At 39.4% G+C, this 22,459-nt stretch overlaps 1 protein-coding gene across 2 annotated transcripts in view; it reads left to right on the top strand.

Annotated features, from left to right (window-relative positions):
- The window catches only part of LOC117812981 (vesicle-associated membrane protein-associated protein B/C-like), a 34,250-nt gene extending 12,174 nt beyond the window's left edge, over positions 1-22,076 (top strand). Inside the window, exons 3-7 of one of the 2 annotated variants that reach the window (XM_034683998.1) lie at positions 12,696-12,799; positions 15,202-15,282; positions 16,052-16,231; positions 19,310-19,432; positions 19,981-22,076. In XM_034683998.1, coding sequence (XP_034539889.1) covers positions 12,696-12,799; positions 15,202-15,282; positions 16,052-16,231; positions 19,310-19,432; positions 19,981-20,121 — 629 coding nt within the window. In that variant the 3' untranslated portion in view covers positions 20,122-22,076. Of the gene's footprint in view, positions 1-12,695; positions 12,800-15,201; positions 15,283-16,051; positions 16,232-19,309 lie in introns of both variants that reach the window. The other variant, XM_034684006.1, reaches the window with a different exon arrangement.
- Positions 22,077-22,459: the final 383 nt, after the last annotated feature.

Consider the following 22,459-nt stretch of genomic DNA (forward strand, 5'->3'; position numbering starts at 1 on the left):
AAGGATCCACTCGAGCTGAGAGGAGTCAAAACACTGCAGACCACTGATTACTTAGAATCATCTTTAGAGACGTCTTTTACAGGACACTTGACATTTTGAACGGGTGCTTTTAGAAAACGAGTGCTTGGGAATCATGGCGCAGTTTCAGGGAAGGGAAGGATAGACATAAGGAGAGAAAGAATATTTTAACATTTAAACAGCATCTTTAAAATTCACTTGAAGCTTTTTTTAATTTGGAGGCAGCAAAACAATGCTGTGAGATGTTGATTAGAGTTTACGTCACAGTAGTTACACAACATAGTAATTATTTTACGACGATCAGCTGTGATAAGATTTGTGTCTACGTTTAGGGTCAATGGAGTCAAGAAAAGTTCTTTGTACCTGAAGGGGATATTTCAATAAAATAATAGAGGATCAAAATATGTGCTGGTTACAACTTATGAAGTACGCAGGTATTACTCCTTGGTTCATGGATGTATGGATAGATCAACAAAACAAAAACATAGAGCAAGCACTTGAATTTAAATGTTATATGCGGCCAGTTATGTTTGACTCTCTCTCTCTCTCTCTCTCTCTCTCTCTCTCTCTCTCTCTCTCTCTCTCTCTCTCTCTCTCTCTCTCTCTCTCTCTCTCTCTCTCTCTCTCTCTCTCTGTACTTATGTAACTTAATGTACAATAGTAAATGGTGTTGGGTCTTATTATTTCTTTAAATTAGGAGAGATTATTATAAATAATCAGCCCCCTATGCTGCTCTGAAGTCTGTAACTTGCAGAATCTTACTGTCCCGCCGAACACAGAATCACAACTGGTCGTGTCTTAACCGAAATGAACCTTTAATCATTTGCTTCATCTCAGAACTTCTTACCAAGGATTAAAACTCACACGTTGAATTTTTCCTGTGTCGAGTCGCAGCCCGAAGCCGGCTTAGACCTCTCGACTACCCCCGCAGGGTGCTTGTATTCCCAGCGTCTAATTGTATTTCCAATATCGGATTAATTCCATAACGCTAAACCTTGTTAGAATATGTGCAATTTAAAATATGACATTAAACAAACATAAGCATTAAAACACAAGGTATTTTACAATCTAAGATCAAGAAAGAAAGAAAGTAAAATTAGTTTTAAAAAAAAGTAATTAAAACTCAGTTTGTCAGAAGAAATTGAAGGTTTGTAGTAGGGATGACCACAATTAATCGATTATCGATTAATTGATTGTTAAGAAATTACTCGAAACACGCATTTTTGTTATCAATTTTCCGTCACGTGGAACAAACATCATGTGGTCTCATATTACACTCATCTATCAGGGAGGTGTTTTAAGTTTAAAGCATGTTTCGATGTGAATCAGCTGTTAAAGGTGTTGCGCACAGCGGCAGCAGCAGCCGCCAGCTGTGCGTCAGGTCTCCACGTGCGCTTTTTAAAAGAGGATCAATACAAAACTGCTGCTAACAACGACACAGACACGAAGGTTGACAGCTTTAATCAAGATATTTCCCACCTTTGGATACAAAGGCAACAGACAGGTGGGAAATTCTGGTACGCTATGTTGTTTGCAGACCAGCAACATCAGAGCCGTCTGGGCTTTTCTCAGCGGGACTGATTATGACCCGGTTGCACTCCTGGCTGACATCTGACCGAATACACATATTTATTTTTCTCAATAAGAACGAGTAGACAGAAAACTGGACACTGTGAGTCTGAAGTACTTTTCTGTTAGTATTATGAGCCTTCACTTTATAAGATTGTGTCCGCGTAGAATATTTTAATGAGCCTGATCGTTGATATTCTGCGTGTCAAACATGTGCCCGTATTCAATCCTGTCAGTTATATGCATTTTGTTGCTGTAAAAAATTTAAATTTAGGGGGAAAACAACCTATTTGGCATTGTTTTTGACGTAAGAATAATAATGTTTTTTTTTTATCAATTAATCGATAATTGATCGTTAACATTTCCAAAAATCTATCACAGAAAATACTTAAAATGTACATCCCTAATTTGTAGTTACAGAAATTACTGACAAAAAGACTGATATATTGGTTTTATTGATCACGGTTCAGTTGTGGTGTTACAGCAGCATGTTACCAAAGCAAATAAAGCTCTGGAGAAGTAAGCAAACAGTAAAAAAATATATATATATTATAAACATGCAATTGTACTCGGGCATCATGAATAATATTCCCCTTCTATCAAACTACAATATATCTCAGATGTCAATATACTGTACAGAAGAGTAAAGATGTGTATGTGCATCGCAGCGCTCAAATAAATGACTGTCAATCTCTGACAGTTAGTAATTCGTTACAAGCCAAACCCTAATCTTTATAGCATCATAAAGTTGTTTGCTCTTTTTACATAACACATACTCCTCCTCTCACATTACCATGTATCCCCCTGTCCTCTCACCACAGTCTCTCCTGGCAGACCTCATTCCCAGTCCAGACAGGTACAGGCTAGTTTTTCCACTCTGTGCCACCTCTGCCTTTTACAGCCACAGACTCAGCTTACACCCTCCCCTATCTGGTGTCAACAACTGCAAACTGTGTCACTGGGCCCCGCAGTCAGCAAGTGGGTGACAAATCAGCACAGTCCTCTCTGTCAGTGGCCATCATTTCTCACACTTATTGGGCTGAAAGGTCACGGGGGTGTGAGCCCCAAACGGAGTTTGTAAACATGTTGCCTTGTAGTCCTTGGTAAACATGTTGCCTTGTAGCCCAAAGGGAGAACTCAGGGAGCAGTGTGCTTAACAGGATAACAAGGGGCTATGGTTGCTTTGTGTGCTTTTAAAATGCACATGAAGCTGCTTTGATGAAACACTCAGGTTTATCAGAGACCCTAAACACCTTTGGTTAGACCAGGACTTGCTCTGCTTTATTGCACTTCATTCATTGGCTGAAACAAAATCAACCTTTTTTATATTTTGATGGGTGTGTTGGTTGAGCGTGGTTTCAGCTGTCTTCATTTAGTGTGCAACACTTTGCGGTGTTTTCTGAAATAAAGTAACACTGTGCAATGTGTATGTAGGGCTGGGCGATAATTCGATAACGATGATAATCGTGATGCAACAATGCAAAACAAAATGCAACGGAAGGGGTTAAAAAGAATACACGTAAATTAAACAGAATGAAGTGGTGGGACAGTAGACCAGTAAATCAACATTGAGAGGTTTTTCAAGGGTCAATAGATAATATATAAATAAATAAATAAATATAAATAAATACATAAAAATGGATAAGTAAATAAAAGCATTAAAAGGACAAGAAAAGAGGTTTTCAGAATAAGACGACATCACATCGAGAAAATTAGAAAAAGTGAAAAGGATACTTTAAAATAATAAATGAAAAAAATAAAATAATAATAATAATAATAATGATAATAATAAATTAAACAATAAATAACCAAATAAAATAATCAAATAAAATTTAAGACAATAGTTGGATAAAAAGGTAGTGAGCCTTAAATGCTAGTTGTCACCCAACATTAGACCGAAGAAGAAGACGGCATTGAACAGCCAATCATGTTGCAGGATAAGAGGTGGGCAGGGCTTAAAGACGTTTTGAGGGAAATGTAAACACAGCTGAATCGAGCGACAGTGACACTGAATAAACCTAATAACCTACCTGTCAGGGAAGGTTCTCAGTCATCCAGGTCTTGGTAATCCAAAGCTTGATTCGTAAGGCAACTGGACTGGTAGAAATTCTTGAATTCTAAAAACCTACCAGCTCAAAGCAGAGTCGTTAGTCTAATGCTGACTCCACGTTAACTATTAACTTAATACACTTCATTAGATATAGGATGTGGTTAAAGAAAGAGCACAGAGACAACTTCTGCACCGCGACCTTGAACTTAACACTGAATAACTGGGATGCATTTACTGCAATGTGGAGAACAATATCACCCTGCCCGTAACCCATAGTAATCTTAAAGGGGAGTGGACAACTCAAAACAATACTCTATAAACTGATATACAGAATACAATTTGATATATCTTTGATGAAAATTGAAATCAAATTATGCAAATTACCCCAACCTGAGAAAAAAGGAATCTTCAAACTAAAACTTCAGAAAAATTTCATCTTACACAAAAGACCTGCTTCCTCTTAGCACCGTCAGAAATGATGGATTCAAGAAGCTTATCAGAAAACTAAATCCAGATACAAACTAACAAACTGTCTGGTTTTTTCAACTCTCACTCAGGTCCAAAAATCTGCTTTTAAATTTAAATGAAATAATGATTTGATATTTATCGTGATAATATCATTTTCAATATCGCCCAGCTCTATCTGCATGCCCTTTGTTCTACTGACTTCCCCAAACCTCGCTGCCGTGTAAGGATCTTTACACTGCCAAATTTGTCTGACCACCTACGATCTGAGGAGAGGTCTGAGCGTGTGCATGTCCTGCCAACACTTCATGCTACATGACGTGACCTACATGACTGTGGTGGAAATATCCCACAATATACAGCAAAGCAGCAGCAGACCATGAGCAGTGCAGAAAAAAAGTAGATAAACATGAAAAGTGCAGGATCACAAATGTGCAAAATTTGTGTTTGTGAATTGGCTGATTTGCGTTCAACACATCTGTAAGACCCTAAGGATACGTTCTGTGTGTTTTGGGTAACGCTGAATGTAAAGAAAACTTTAATTTGTTTACAAGAAAACTTGACTGGGCGCTTTTTAAAATGTCTTCCTTCCTACATTGCAGTGAACAGATAAAAGTCTCTGAACATACCAGACTGCTCTAAGCTAAGTGAAATAAACACTGCCTGGTCGTCTTACCGACACTCAGAAGGGCCTACTGTCAGGATATTCTGGAAGCACAGAAAGTGGCTCTGAAAATAACATCACATCACTGTTTCACTGAGTTTTCTCTCCATCTAAGAGGATTATATTGATCTGTAACACGTTGCAGTCCAGTTCGTCTCATATTTCCGCACAGTAATTTAGATCAAATCAGCACAAAACAATCTGCAGAAACACCCGCTTGTAAAAGAGAGCAGCCTGCCACAGGATACCTACACACTGGAGATGTCATTTGGTGGCTTAGCTGAGGATACACATAGTGCTTTTGAAGCATAACCCAGCTGTAACTGTATATGTATAATGTAGCCATGGCCACAGGAATGTTGCTGAGCTTGATTGGTGTTATGTAGCAGCATTCAGTGGAAAATATGTGGCGTGAACGTCTCAAAAATCCTTGTGTCCACAAGTATTGAGCTTTTTCTGAGAATACGTGAGAAGCTTGTCTGACACATTCAGGGCATGTTATCACTCTAAAGGAAGAAGAAAGCAAAGTAACACTCAACAATTTTTTGCACTTTAGGGAACATGCTTCATAACTGGGAGCTCTACCTTAAATCAATTTTAGTGCCCCTTCTTATACAACAGGACAACACAGAGATTCTCCTTATATCAGGTGATCCCATGAGCCAACTGGTATAAATAGTTCAGAGCATACAAGGCAGAGTACAAGTCCTGAGGTTGGTGAGAAATGGTGCCCAGTAGAGCATGCTGCAACTCCATAGTGTGTAATTCTCTGAAAACTGTCTGCAGCACAAGAAGCAGAGCATCTCAGCTGAGCAGCACATTAACACACAGTGTAAACATTTATAGTATGTATATTTTTAATACACTTAATTGTTTAAAGAGGAAGCTTTCGTGGATATTTTTGAATGGTCAGATCATCACAAAATTGTTGTATAATCCACGTAGTAAGAAATTAATTATAAATCCAGCCCAAAATTTCCACCAATGCGCCGATTTAGAAAACAAGGCCCAACCATAGACTGTATAAATAATGGTCGTAGTATCCGTGACGTCTCCCATCTGTTCCTGAGGTGCTGTTTTGAAGCCAATCATTGGGGGGTGCCAAAAACTCTGAACACAACCCAACTTCATCTGAGCTAGTGTGAGGTAAAGAGGCAGGCCTTTAGCCTTTTCGCTAACAGCTGCAGGGTGCCCGCATGTCAATTAAGTCAGGCATGCTCTTATTTAGGTAAAACTCGTAAGTTTAATATCATCAAAAATACCGAGTTATAAAAAAAAAAAAATCCCCTGTACAGTGTGTTCGGATAGAGAAATGAGCTCTTTGAACCAGGCTGTAAAAATGTTTATTATTGCTGTGAAGATCGTCTTTGTTGAATGGGTGTGTATGTGGTTTCCTGTGTTCCGTGCACCTCCTCCAAAATGTAACTACACATAGAATCAACGCGGACCACTAACCATTTGAGTGGCCCGCTCGGCGGCATTGTGTTTCCCACATTTAAGGCACTTCCGGGATCCCGCACATCAGCCGCACATTGGCCGTATATTTCCTCTCTATTCTTCATGTAATCATGTCTGTATGATAAACAGCAACATGTATCAGCTGTAGATTAACATAACACGCTCTGAATCACTGTTAGTAAAGTAAACAGAGATCGTAGCGGGGCCGGAAGCAGGTGACCGGCTATCAGAGAGACTACACTGCCCTCAAGCGTTTCGGCGCAGAATTGCTGGGCAACGCGGACACATCGACGCACAAGTATGTGGGGCTCATGTCCGCGTCAGCCCCTGCTGCGTAGGGGCGACGCAGAAGTATAAATCAGACTTAAGACTGAACGTTGCTGCTTAGGCCGAAGCCTGATAGACTGTCTGATTATCAAATGAGCGCCGATATTTGATGTGTCTATGTAGTTGCTGGTAGACTCTTCTGTTAACATGTCGTTGGACCATGTCTTACAGACTGCATGTCACTGATCTCTGTCAGAGACGGTGTAACATTTCCGCACTACTGACCTTTTCCTTCATGTTAGAGTTGGTCCAACAGGTGACTTCTTCTGCCTGATATAAAACATCTTCTCTGACATTTAGCAGTCTGGTGTACCAACTTGCCAGCATTATACTGATGCAATCAGCCACTAACATCAGTGCATCAATCAATCAATCAATCAATCAATCAATCAATCAATCAATCAATCAATCAATCAATCAATCAATCAATCAATCAATCAATCAATCAATCAATCAATCAATCAATCAATCAATCAATCTTTATTTGTATAGCGCCTAATCACAACAAACGTTATCTCAAGATTCTTTACAAATATTACAGGTCTAAATCGTACAATATGTCATATTATTAACAAAAAACAACATCAAGACAGGATAAGATCCAATCCCATCTAACAGACAGGCTGATCTCATCTTAATCCACCATGAGCAGAGCACTTTGCAGTATTTAGCTAGTTATAGCTGCAAGGAAAAACTTCCTTTAACAGGCAGTGTTAAAACCCAGCTACTCATGTCGTGATAAAAACTCAGTGTAAAGGCAAATAGTCACATAAGCATGAATTCTAGAAGGTTTTGGCACTTTTTTATGAAGAATGTATTTAAATGATAAATTGATTTTCATAAATCTACAAATATATTTAAACATTTCTTTAGCATTTCTTCATTTCCAGTGAAACCATTTCATAATTCACAGGCCAGTTTCTCAATCCGTTGTGTCATGATGTGACATTTCCTTGACACGAGAAAAGTCATCAGTATTCCATCAGTTAGCTTCAATAAAAGTATAAACTTGAAACTGCAGCACTTCCCTGACCTATTTAAAATGGATTCTCAGCAGCACTGCAGAAAACAAATGCTGTTTGACAACTTAAAAATAAAGAAACAGACGTGCCATGGTTATGTCTCAGTTTAACAACCCGCAGAACAAGATAGGAGGTAGATTTTCTCTGAACCTCCAGACATGATGTGACTGGAAAGGAGATATGATTTGACACGCGACACCTCATAGCCCATTGTACAACACCCCTATCTATAACAGTAACCTTTTCCCACTGACTCACAGAAGCCTCACTTGTCAAAGGCTGCCCCTCGTCTCCTTTGCTTCATACTATTCAACACTGAAACTTGGTCATAGATCAGGAAACCTACAGAGACGGTGTAGCGTGGGAGTGAGAGAGAGAGTGATGTCAACCAGAGCTGTGGAGAAACAGGCCTGGAGGGAAAACTCACCGGGATGTTTGAGCCAACTCTCATGAAACTTTCTCAGATTCAGGCTTCTCGGGGTTAGCAGAATCTCACACTTCTGACTGTGCTCTCCTGTGTGCGAATAATTCAATATCGTGCAAAAAGGATATACGCCAGATAACCTGTTTAGAGGTTAGAAATAGTGAAAAGCTGTCAATCTACCACACTTCTGAAGGGATCACCTACCACTCAGAGGTTATCATTTCTTATAGGTATCTATAGTGAGTGGGTAAACATTTCAACAGTACTTTAAAGATATTGTAGCAGGCTGGTGTGTGTAACATAACAGGAAATGTTATATAAAAAATGTTCAATACAGCCCGACAAATCTTGTATTTTTGAAACTAACGCTGATTTTAGAGTGAATTCACTGAACACTTGAATTTCTGAGGATGCAAACATTGGTTAAAAACGATATTTGCCCTCTTCATAGACATCAGCAGATAATGTGCCATGCAAATCACTACCTCTCTCTCTTATTCTCCTCTATTCCTCTTTCCAACCCCATCCCGGTCGGGGCAGATGGCTGTCTAACATGAGTCTGGTTCTGCTCAAGGTTTCTGCCTGTTAAAGGAAGTTTGTTCTTGCTGCTGTAACTTGCTAAATACTGCGAGCTGCAATGCTCATGGTGGATTAAGATGAGATCAGACTGAGTCCTGTCTGTAAAATGGGACTGGATTTCCTCCTGTCTTGATGTTGGGTCTTTGTTAATAATATAGAAGATAGAGTACAGTCTAGACCTGCTCTGTTTGTAAAGAGTCTTGAGATAACGTTTGTTGTAATTTGTTGCTATATAAATGAGGGATTGGCATTTTAAGCCAAAATACTATTCGATAATCATTGGCATCTATTACTGCTGCTAGTAGCGGGTACTGTCAGTGTCCGTCTCAATCTATACGTCAGTGTTTCTGTGACGCGGCGTGGCGTGTGTGTTTACATTTTACAGCCATGCTCAGTCTCTGGAAATACGTGTGTCGTGGTGTGAGATTCAGAAATGGAGAAAATCGCTGCGACTGTTGCTAATGTTTTCTTCTTCTTTTGATATTTAATGCAGTTGGCATTCTTCTTCTTCTGTTATTTAATATGGTTAACAAACAGCTTTAAGACGCTATGGCGGGAATATCGTATTACAACCAGGCACCGGTAAAAACTCTGAGAAATTACACTTTTAAATGAGAGAATATTCAAGTTACTCTTCGATTTTTACAATGTTAACAAATATTCGGAATAACATCCCTATATAAATAAAGATTAATTGATCAAGATATGTAAAAACAATAAATTATACGTACCATAATATACCAAGACACTCACTTTATACCAGTATAGAATCAGCTCTGGTTTGCTTAATCTTGGCTGCAAAAGATTTGATATCTGAGAGTCAAATGTAGATCTGTTGTGTGTTTAGGAAAACAATAAGTTCTTAGTTTTTCAGTTTCTGTCTCATCGCTGTATTCATCATAAAAGAGGCTCCATGTGTTTATCACTGTAAGGTTTTGTGAACCTTGAGTGGACCTCACTTCAAGGTAAATAGTTAGCGGTAACTGTTTTGTGTGTCCTCTCTCGTGGGACACAATTAATTAGTGACAGGAAAGGAAAGTTTTCTTGCCTCCCGCCTTAACCCCTGTAATGGTTCCATTCATCATCAACAAGCAGGCAGGCCATTACCATCCAGCTTTAACGTGTTGACTACAATTAGCCTCTGTGAGTGTTATAAATTATTACACTGCATGGAGAAGGATACTAAATCACGCCATTAGCAGACGTAGCTTTTTGTGTGTTCAAAGAGCGTAGATCAAAAGAAGCCTTAAATCATTTCTCTCCAGCTGTGGATGTGTGCTTTCCTTCTCAGTATCTTTTTTTTCCCTGTTGTTCACTGTTTCTCTATGAACGTACATGCTTTCCTGCCTCTGCTCTCTCTTATTGTCCCCTTGGACCTAAGGTAGATGGCCGTGCAAATTGGGTTTGACTCAAACAGGACGTTCTCAATCTGTTCGTGCCGTCTGTTTCTGGTTTGGTACATTGACTCGCCCTGATTGCTGTAATGGTGCACTACATCTCTAAGGTTTTCTACTCCGGGGAGAATTGGCATGTGCCATATATGAAAACCATCCTGATAGCTGGGTCAGTTTTGAAATTAGGAGGTCATTTTGTTTCAAGAAAAGGCCAAAGAATTACACGTCCATAGCAGGCAGAAGAGTGGCACTGATGTTTTCAGTTACACTCATTTAAAACTGAAGTCAAAGGAGAAGAAAGATCACCAATCAATCGCTATTTTCATCTTCTCTGCCCTTCCACCCTCCTTGAACACGAACATAAGAAAGTGATCATTGTAAATCATCGTTACAGCTTTGAAATACCTTCCCACTCATTGGAATGACATCAAATAACACAGCAGTGACTGAGCGGCCTGATGTGGTGATGCTTAAAGTAGTCCTCCAACCCCACACCTGCTTTCTGTTAGAGCGATATGTAACGTTCAGAAAGAAAACGACAGGGTTGGAAGCTGTTAGAAAGATTACCCCCTGGGGTATTTGTAGATCCGTCAGTGTTTCGCCGTCATGGTAACACAAACTTGGACATAAATCATCTCCAGCACTTTTTTCCATGCAGCCCCAGAGCCTTGAAGACGTGGAGGCCCCTAGTTTAGTGTTTGACAAATTCATGGGTATTTGATACTCGCTAATTCAAGTTTAATCCAGAGGAGTGGACACAGAGTTGAGAAAAGGGAGAGCGATGGAAAGTTGCTGACAAAGCGAAGTAACGGTTTAATCGCGGGAGTTTCAGAAGTGTTTATTTTTTATTTGGGGTGGCAGATTTTACCCACGAACCTCAGTGTGTGCCTGTCTGTCTGCAGCAGTTTGAAGGACACTAACAAGACGCTTCGTCTGACATGTTTCCCCGAGTCTCCGGAAGAAAAGATTTGAGGATGAGGTTTTGGAAAAGGGAAACAAAGCTGAGGTAGTCGAGCAGAACAAAAGGGCCATGGGAATTATGTGTTGAATTCCTGTTAACATCAAGTCTCCTGCGGTGCAACTTTTATCACAACAGCCCTTTTTTCATTCCTCTGTTTTTTGTGAATTCTTCATACAGCTGTTACTAACAATTAAATAGATCCTCTTAAAATGTGGCAAATATTGAAGTCTGTGTCTGTTCAAGTGACTTTTTTTTGTCCCCCAAAATTGTTTTTATTGATTTTAACCAAAAATGTAGACATATATATTTATACACATATAACATCACATGTCTATGTGCACAGATGCAGTACAGAACACACAAACAAAATCTCATATACAATGATAAAGGACATGAAGAACTTACCAAATCTTGCATCCACACACAGGTTGACTCTCAAATCCAATAAATGAGTAATTAAATAATAAATGAAAATAAAATGATAATTATGATGCCATATAAAATAAAGTAGAAAATGAATAATGAAATAAAATAATAAGAACAATGCCATATGAAATTAATTATAAAATAAAAAGATAAACAAAATGAAATAATAAAATAATGATAATAAAAATGCCTTATGAAATAAAGTAGAAAATAAAAAGATAAATAAAATAATAATAATGATGCCATATAAAGTTAATTAGAAAATAAATAAATAAAAAAAATCGAATTAATATACTAATAATAATAGTAATAATAATAACATAAATTAGAGTAAATAAATAAAGTAAAGTTGTTCTTGTACTGTCAGGACTTTGAGTTGAGGAGAGTTCAAGGTGCTACATCACAGTCTAGCATTCGAGCATTTAACATTAAAGTGGGTATCTCAGAGTGCCTGTTAAAGTGACTTTTAGGTTACTTGTCTAGTAGTAGTTCCCTAGATTAAAAGAAGGAAGTGTTAACTTGTAACCTCTTTTCAGAGGTCACACAAATATAGAGATGTAATAAGGGATGTGCACGTTTTGTTGAGTCAAAGATTAGGAGTTGTCACTAGTCATAATCAGAATATGTTGCCGGTTAAACAAGTGATGAATATTTGTTTCACTGTCGGCCCAAAATGCCGGTCATATGTTGGGTCCCAACCAAGCAGCAACCTCCGGTCTCAAACGATGAAGCCCATGCGGAAGTTCTTTAAACTGCAATACATCGAGAATCCGCTTGAGGCTGGCTGCAGAAACACCGGAAACCACATAGACATGAATGGTTCAAAAAACGGCTTGGCCCTACAACGCTAATCTCTCTAATGGCACACACTGTGCGGGGGGGGTGAATTTTTTTCTAACGTGACGGTTCAGAAGATATTAAGATTACGAGTTTTGCCCAAATAAGGACATGACTGACGTGACTCCTGGTCGGGAACACATAGCTATTGGTGAGGAGGCTCACCCTACGTCACACTCTGCCTGGTTGAGTTCCGCATTTCCAATATGGCTGCTGCCTTCGATTGGCTTCAAAACAGCTCTCAGGAACAGATGGGTGACGTCACGGATACTACGTCCATTATTTTATACAGTCTATGGTCCCAACTAGCCTGTGCTGGAGCTCCAGTTAATAGCTATTGCCATACTAGTACACTACTATACTACCTGGATGTTAACAACCAAATTGCTAGTTGTACCTTGTTCTAACATTTCTTTTCACAGCGGTTGAGAGAATAGATCCTGAAGTTTTACCTCATTTTGTCCAGCCTGTAATGACACAGATTATGTTTCTTTGTTTCAGTTATGCTGCAGCCTTTCGACTACGACCCCAACGAGAAGAGCAAACACAAGTTCATGGTCCAGTCCCTGTTAGCACCTCCTGACATGACCGATATGGAGGGAGTGGTGAGTCTTTCACATCCGATTTAATTACTTTGACTGTAAGGAAAGAGGCGGCCGATCAGTCAGGGTGAGAGGTCCTGTCACAGTCATGACACACAGAGTTAAATCATAACAACATGGGTGGTCTCTTCTTTGAGATCACTGGCCAGCATACTTACAGTAAAGTATTATTAACCCGTCAGCAAATGTTTCCAGGATTTGGTATGATGTTATGACTCACGCTTATATTAAAATGCCTTCACACACTGAATCAACCTGAGCGATGGTAACAAAAGAGACACTGCGTCGAGGCTGATGATGAATCCTGCTGAGTTATTGTGAATATCTGCGTCTGGGACTGTCACAGATATTAGATTTGAAGCAGCTTTTATAGGTGGGTTAAAAAAGACCACAGCAGAAATGGACTGCAGACCTCCTGCTGGTACATTTCATTGGATGAAATCTCTTTGATTCTCAGTCCAGCTGATGATGAATTGTTGAAAGATCATAGAGGTGTCTTAAGTAATCTTACGAGTACAAACTATGACAAATTCAAAATAAATTACAAATATATATGAAGAATGCAGGCTGACAGGAGCGTAGCTACAGTATGAATGGTGATCTGCAAAGGGAGAAATGTTCACACAGATACAGTTCATTGTAAAACAATAGTTTGCAACCAGCTGCAAAATGTGAGGGTTTTACATTTGCTGAACATTAGGGTGCTGACACTGGATTGACACCACCAAAATTTGGCAGAATTAATCTTTGACCACTTTGATAATCTAAAAGACAGTAAAGAATCATGAAATACCCACAGTGCAATATTACTCCATATTCTACCATTGATGATACAATAATAATGCAAAATTTACATATGCACAAACTCTGAAGTCATCAGGTTCTCTAATGAAACATTTTTAGATTTTACTGGAATTATACAAAAGATCTAGTTTAGTAAGAATACACTGTTAAAGTTAGATTTTTTGGGCCTTTTTGCCTTTAATGGACAGAACAGCTGAAGAGAGACAGGAAATACGTGGAGCAGAGAATTAGGGGAAGACATGCAGCAAATAATGGAGGCCAGGAGTTGATCCTGTGACTGCTGCAACGAGGACTATGTAGCCTCTGTTTATGGGGCGCGTGCTTAAACCACTTGGCCACCAGTACCCCCTTGTAACAATTAAGTGAGGTTTTGGACAGAAGAAGAGTGCTCATTAAACTCTGCTTACAACAGTATTAGATATAGCATCCAAACTGGCAAACTTTACTTTGAATTTGAAAAGAACTGATGAGGTGTTGGAGACATGCACAAGAATTTGGATCTTGGTTTATAACGTCTTCAACTGGATATTAATACAGAGAGAAAAGACAAGTGGTGTCTCCATGGTAAATAATACAGAGAATGATATAGTTAATGATATTAAAAAACGTTTGTACTTTTTATATCCACCATCTATATTATTGTTCTTATTTTGTATGGTATCATGTAGTGCATTTCTCTCCTTCTACTTACATGTATTTTTTTCTACATATTATTATTATTATTATTATTTTATATTTGTTATAATTATTATTATAATATATATTTCTTTAAATTAAAAAAATGTTTCTGTTGTTTCACCACGCCCTGATGAAGACCCAGTGAGGGTTGAAACCACTTTGTGTTTCCTTTTCTCTGTACACTACCTTTTAATACGTCATGCCCTGTATGAATTAAAGGCTTTTAGACCCTTTCCTCGACTCAAGCTGGTGTGCCTGAAGACAGCCCTGTGGCTTTCCCCTTTCTTCCGACGATATATTGAATCAGTTGGAGCCAGACATGCAGAAACTTATTTTCAATTGACTTAATCAGTGCGTCTGAGTCATTCAGTCTGATCAAAATGTTTGCAAGAGTAATGTTAATTCAATAATGCAAATTATGAGTACAAATCCTTCATTTCTTAATCCTGACACAGCTCAGACTCAAAGGAGTTCACACAGACACAAATCAGTAAATGAGGCAAAATAAAAAAAAAATGTATCTCAGTAATAAGTTAAGAGTGAAATATGTACAGTTTGTTTTCCTCGTCTCTGATGTTCCTGCTCAGTGGTGTTAGCTTCAGACCCTCCAGCAGCAGGCTGGTGTTTTTAAAGCTTCCTGTTCTCCTGTGGAGAACTGCAAACACGCAGCCAGCCATGCTGTCACTCTCAGTTTGCTGCTTTTGTTCTGAAAGGCTCAAACTATGCTTTAATATATTGTAGAATAGATTAGAATATAAACAAATCAATCTGGTGTGCAACATACAGAAGCACACCCACAAATGTTGGTGTTGTTTTGAGTTTTTACACTGTCAGACAGTTTCACTGGTCCTTTATGTCGAGGTAAGTTAAAACAGGACTAATGTTGTTATAATCTAATCTCTTGTTTCTCTGTGTATCTGTAGTGGAAGGAGGCTAAGCCAGATGAGCTGATGGACTCTAAGCTGAGGTGTGTTTTTGATATGCCGTCGGAGAACGAGAAAACGGTAAGCACGTCATTGGGTTTCTCTCCTCGCCTCACTTTGTCAGCTTACACCATCACTAATCGTTTCATTTCAAAGCCACTACAAGGGATGATACGTCTTAAAGTCCGCTGCCAACGTTTTCAACATCACACCAGTTTACCTAATTTAATTTTGTTGTATGTAACGTCTCTTTCTGCGCCTCCCCCTTCAATACCCTCCCTGTCTTTGTCATCATTCATCTTTATTTATAACCGTAACATCGTCTGAATGTCTTACTCTTTTCCTCCGCCTAGCTCTCTGTATTTAAAGTTTTTCCTCCTTTCTCAGCTTCCCTTTGAAGGCTCTTTTTTTTGCCCTCAGATGCACTTTGTTATGTTTGTGATTCTCCTCCGACCCCATGCAGCTTCACAAACGCCGCCTCGTCATGATATGAGCTGCTTCTGCTGGCTTCATAATAACAAGGAGCAGAGAAGGACCCACAGTAGCTGGTTTCAATTTATTTTGCACTGTGCGATACGTGCACATGGCTCCCAGTTGTGGCTGTGCACCACAGAGTCAGTTGCACAGCGACAATGTAGATTGAAACCAGCTTGCTCCACTTATGAAAGGCACCCCTGGGTGAATTCTACCGCAAACATAGAGATAGAGGCTCTGTGTCCTGCAAGCCTGTGAATGAGCAAACGCAGTGTATATGAAAGTCTGCAAGTCAAGATATAAAAATAAACCCTACTGGAAACACCATACCTGCAATAGAAAACTCATTGCTTTGTAACTTTTCACCCATGTGCAGCATGACATGGAGTCTAACAAGATGATGTCGTCAAGCTTGCTGAAGTCCGAGTCCTCCTCACTGCCTCAGAAGTCATTGAGCTCCACCCTGGACGACGGGGAGGTGAAGAAGATCATGGAGGAGTGCAAGAGGCTGCAGATGGAGGCTCAGAGGCTACGGGAAGAAAATAAACAGATCAGGGTGAGTGAGATGAAAGGAGGAGTCCAGTTGATTGATTTGTATATTTCCTTGTGTAAAAAGAAAGGAGACATCGTAGTTGCACGGATGCAGAATTGCAAAACTATCATGAATATATCTCCAGCTGTGCAACACAAACTGCAGAGCATGTTTCCCAATAAAACAGTGATGATCAAACTATAAGATATATATATATCTATACAACATTTAATTGTTTATGATGAGTCTACTTAGAGCTGGGCGATATTGAAAAAGATGTTAACACAATGACATTTTTCATATCAGTAAATATCGATCATTTTCACAATAAATATCAAATAATTCTTTCATATCATTTTAAAGGCAGATTTTTTTCTTCTGAGTGAAAGTTGAAGAAACTGGATGGTTTATTAGCTTGTATCTGGGATTTAGCAGTTTAGTATATAGCCAAAATATCTGAACTAATGTGGTTTAGTGGCCTTTCTTGTCTAGGATGTTTTCACTCTGCTTTGAGCGAGTATGTTTTGCGATTTCTTCACTATCGCTGAAGCTTGTTTCAGCTGTTTTTACATTCCACTTCACACATCTGTAAGCCTTTCTTCCTCTCACCCTGCGACATGATTGGCTGTGCCCACAGACTGTATAAATAATGGACGTAGTATCCGTGATGTCACCCATCTGTTCCTGAGCGCTGTTTTGAAGCCAATCGTTGGCGGCAGACATATTGGTAATGCTGAACTCAACTATTCAAAGTGTGACTTAAAGAGGTGGAGTTTGAGCCTCCTAGCCAACAGCTATGTGTTCCCGCCTGCCAGTCAGGTCCGTCATGTCCTTACTTGAGCAAAACTCATAATCTTATTATCCTCTGAACCGTCACGTTCCAAAAAAAATCTACTGTTCCCTTGACGTAGACCCAAGCCGTTTTTTGAACCAGGCTGTAAACAAGTTTATTAATGCTGCAAAGATCGTCTTTTTTACATTGATGTGACTGTGGTTTCCGATGTTTCTGCAGCCAGCCTCAAGCGGATGCTTGATGAATTGCAGTTTATAACACTTCCACGTGGGCTTCATATTTTGAGACCGGAGGTTGCTCCTTGGCTGTGCCATACCAACTTCTTCTTCTGTTTAATGTTGAGTTGGAACCAAGCGGCAACCTCCGGTCTAAAAATATGAGTCAATGCGGAAGTGTTAAAAGCTGCAGTTCATCGAGGATCCGCTTGAGGCTGGCTCCGGAAGTACCGGAAGTCACATACACATGAATGGGGAAAAGACGATCTTTGCAGCATTAATAAACATGTTTACAGCCTGGTACAAAAGATGAGTGTAGTCTGAATAGCTAATTTCTCGACGTCCTCTCACTGTGAGGGGGGTGAATTTTTTTCTAATTCGGCAATTTCGAAGATATTGAGATTACCAGTCTTCCAATGAGAGGCACAGCTGCCGGTGGGAACACTGCAGCTGTTGGCTAGGAGGCTCAAAGCCCGCCTCTTTACGTCACACTGGCTCGACAGAAGCAATATGGCTGCCACAGCCGATTGGTCTCAAAACAGCTCTTCAGAAACAGATGGGTGACGTCACGGATACTACGTCCATATTTTTTACAGTCTATGGTTGGAACTAGCGTTTAAGACACACTAGAGAAACAAGCTCCATTGGATCTTGTGATTGCACTGTGTAATCATGTAACCATGTGAAACTGTGACCGTATTCTATTTGTGTTGTTTTATGTGCTTGTGTGTTGTAACCTAGTTTGTGCTGCCATCTTGGCCAGGTCACTCTTGAAAAAGAGGTTTTAAATCTCAATGAGTCTCTTACCTGGTTAAATAAATAAATAAAGAACTAGTGCCCCGCCCTTTCCAGTGGTTGGGGGGTGTAATTACAGGTTAAAATATCAGCGTTTTATCGTACATTTGTTATATTTATATGGAGAGAAATTAAATCATTATAATTCTCATTATGGAAATATCTCCCAGCCCTATTCACAGGTGACTGGTTAGTCATAGTTTTTATGTTTGAATTGTTGAAAAGCTCAAGTTAGTATTTATGCTGTAATTTATAACAACACAGTAACTTTATTTTTGCACCTCTTCTGAATCAAATACTTTTTCTTCCTGATATATCAATGTAAAGTCAGTTTGTCTCAAATAATATCTCGATAGATATCGTTATCGATTTATCTCCCGGCCCTAAGTCCACTCCATAAACTCTCACATGGTATGTTTATAGAATCTCATAACACATGTTAAAGTTTAAAAGGGCTGAGCTTTATCTCTCACTGAAACAGCGAAGCTTAATCTCAATCACTAAAATGAGCAGATGACATCACTGAACATTCTCAGTCACAGTCCTGTTTCTTGATTATTTCTCATCCTGACTGATGTTCACAATCAAGATAAGCAAATTAAGAGGAACACTTGATTCAAGACTCTGAAGTGTCCTCCACCCTTCTCTGTAAGTGTACAGAGATAGTGATTCAAGATTGAGGTTTATATTAAGTACAACTGCTCATTTCTATAATCAGCGTCAGACTTCAGGGTTTGAAAAATCAATGAGAGTGACATCAATCAAAACAATCCATGAAGTAAGATTTAAAATTAGGGTTTTATTAAGGTTTGGCTGGACATTAAGCACACACGCACGCACACACGCACACACACACACGCACACGCACACACACCACAGACAGCTAAGAGAAATCGGGCCTCCCCTCACACACCAGCGCCTCCTCCTCCTCCCCTCTCAGTTCTTGCCAGAGGCAGAACGACTGTTGGCTGCTCCTGCGGCTGAGATTAAACTAACAGAGAGCCCCTACCCCCCCACCCGCTGCTGGGAAATGAAGTGTGTTAAAGCCTGGCGCCTTCTGCGGTCCTCTGGGGATTTGGTCAGATGAAGATTTAAGCAGATCCTATTTCTTTGAGCTAGTAAATAAATACTGTCTTATCTTATTGATTGACAAACTCCCTCTTTTCAACATCAACTATTACTTTCTTTATTTCACTCTCCCATAACCACCACCGCTAATCTTTCTCTTTTGTTCCTAGTTTAATCCTTCGACCTCACATCTTTTCACACACTGCCCCTTTGCTCCTCTTCTTGTTGCAGGAGGATGATGGTCTGCGGATGAGGAAGAGCAACATGATGTCATCTCAGCACTCCTCGGTTGGCATGAAAAGAGAGGAGGGCTTGAGCGCCCGCTCGGTGGCCCTCATCGTGCTCTTCTTCGTGGTAGGCGTCATCGTGGGCAAGTTGGTCTTGTAGACAGCAGCGCAGTTGGGTCGGCCGCAGCATGCTTTCTCTGGGGAAGAAAAACAACACGGGATTTGGGATTTTTGGATCAGAAATGCCATAAAGCCGCTGGGTGGGGTCGGGTGGGGGGTGGTACTAGTTTTGATTCAGTCTCATTTATGTAAAAAATTTCAAAAGTAATGTATGAGAAAAAAAAAGAAGAAAAACGATTTATGATCTTATGAACAAAACCTACTGTTACAGGTCTTGCCTCTGCGTAATCATCACATAATCAGTCTGGTCTGCTTCCCAAAGTTTCTTGTACAAAGATGAGTGATACTGTGGGCGGGGTTAATGGAAACTTGATTAAATGCTTGTGATTCAGACCAATGGATTTTCTAACACTGGCGAGATAGTGTTGGTGCGATTGAGTCAGTTTGCAATTGTGCGAATGTCATTTTAGTGTAATGTTGTTTCTTTTTCTAAATGACGGAGGCCAGAGCCTATGTATATGTAAAAGTAACTCCCTTCCTTCCCCCACTGTACAGTACATCCAGGTGTTCCTTCCAGCTAAACCCCCTTTAAGGAAGGGATTAACCAGAGAGATGATCCACACAGTCGGGGTTACACACAGGGCTATCAAACTGACTCGTCCAATCAGAGGCTTTGTAAAATCGGGTCGTCTTTGATTGTAGAGCGACCTTCATCAGTGTATGAAACACTATACCATAGGTATTTCTTTTTCCTTGTGTTTTTAATTTCACTCTACCTTATCATGGTCACCCATCACTCAGTGCTCACCACATCCCCGGTTGTCAGAGAGGGATGTTTGATTGCATGCGTTCACACCACAGAGCGTTGCATCTGGACTTTGAATCTTATTTAATTGCTTTTTCAATGGTGATAATAATATGTAATTTGGCTGTAGGTTTGCACAACTACATTTTCTGATTTTTTTTTCTCTCTCCTTTGTGTTTTGCTGCATTTTTATGATTTTAAGTAAATTTCTCTGTTGTTGTTAGGGTTGAAGCATTTAAAAATATAGCAGCTACCGGACATGAACTCCAGATTTGTAGGATTAGATCATTTCTCTAAATGTTCTCCAGATGAAAGCCTTGCCTTGTGACCTGTTTGGGCAAGTTATTCTCAGGCCAAGATGGAGGAATATAAATACATTTACATATACACAGTACATTAATATATATAAACACACACGCACAGACAGAGAAAGCATGCATACATATATAGTGAGAAACCACAAACGGACAGAAGGTGCATGTAGAGACGAATGGTTTTGTTTTTCCTTGATGACATCAGCAACACCAAGGTCCTGTTATAGTGTCCTTACAAAGGGACCTCGGTCTTTTCCAGCTCTTTTTTTGTTTCCTACTGAGCCATACATTTGTTGACATTCTTTTTTGTTTGGGGCAAATGTATGTTAGACATCAGCTGAGTGTTTTGAGCTGCCTGTTCTCCACTGCTGGGGAGTTTGATTTTTGCCCCCACTCCACTGCGGTTCAGTTTTTGGGTGTTTGTTCAGCATTTATCCGTTGCTTATTAATGTTATATCCTCACTACATTTAAAGTTGTGTTCGTTTTTAATGCACCAAGATTAAGAGCGTCTCCTCTTTGATCTTCCTGCAGCGTACCACCTTTTTTTAAGTGAGAGAAAGAGAGGGGGGAGAAAAAAAAGCATACAGCAGCCTAAAGCTTAAAGCCTTGAGGGGACCACATAATGACATTGTACTGTTCAAGAGCCAGTGGTTATTTTCTTGTCAAAATAAACCAACAAACCAAGAAAAAGCAGACCTTTAAGTTGTTTCATATTCTGATCTGCATGAGAGAAAAAGAAGTGGAGAGCGTCATTTTACTTTGCAATATTTGACATGAAAAGCAATCGTTCATATATTTATTATTCCATTTTATCCTCGGAAGAGAAGAGTGTATTCCCCTTTGCTACAATGGAAGAAGAATGACAGACTGTCACTATGATTTCATGTAAAGTGGAGTGGAACACAATGGATCTGAGTGTTGGGTAAATGATTTAAATAAACATGAGCTTGTGTTTGAACTGTATCTCTGTAAAGTTGTTGGGTTGAGGATGACTTGCTGCATAGAGGGAGGGCAGAGCTGACCCTGAGCTACAGTCCCGTCTTAGATTATCAATCCTGGGTCACATAGTACTTGCAAAACAATTCTTCTTGTTCAGTGAATCCTGGTTGGAGTAACAGAACATTTTACAGAAGGAGGATATCTTAAAAGCACCAGAACGTACTGTTCTGTTATTATGAATTGACCACTGTCCTGCTCCGATCCAGTATACAACTCACCTGGCACTCCAAACAGGACTTAACAAACAACAATAATTACATGTAAATACTACTTGATCCAGGCATGGATGTAATAAACACACTACACTGACCTGTTCTGGAGTCTCTGACCATCACCGTGATCAATGTAAGCAGTCGGGAAACTGTTTTGTATGTATATAAATAAATAAATAAATAAATAAATAAATAAATAAATAAGTCTATCTGAGAAGAAGATTAATATTCCTTGTCAAGTAGTCTCTCTGGTGTATAAAAACTACCCAACCTGGTTGGACTATGTAGCATCTTAATAAATTAAATGAATAAAGCCCCTACCAACCTGTGTGACATTATTTCCTGTTATGCACATTTATACATAGACCGCTACGTTAATGGTGGTCACTGCTTTCTTTAGTTCAGGTATGTAAGAGAGGAGGAACTTATAATCTAAAAGTGTTGCCTGTTTTATCACAGTACTACTGCTACTACTACAGAGGTTTAGGTAATTTAGTCCACAATTTGAAAAAGTAAATAAATAGATACATAACACAACTGTTAAGGCACAGGTTGTTCCTACAAGAGAGAAAGATGTGAAAATTTTGAATACAGATTTAATAAAATTATGTCCGATATGTGAATCAGGCTGAAATAATGCAGGGATGTTTACCAAACAATTGTCTCTTAAATTGTCTCAAAGTTGTCAGGCACACACATACAT

The sequence above is a fragment of the Notolabrus celidotus genome, chromosome 1 (assembly GCF_009762535.1).
Source record: "Notolabrus celidotus isolate fNotCel1 chromosome 1, fNotCel1.pri, whole genome shotgun sequence".
NCBI lineage: Eukaryota > Metazoa > Chordata > Actinopteri > Labriformes > Labridae > Notolabrus > Notolabrus celidotus.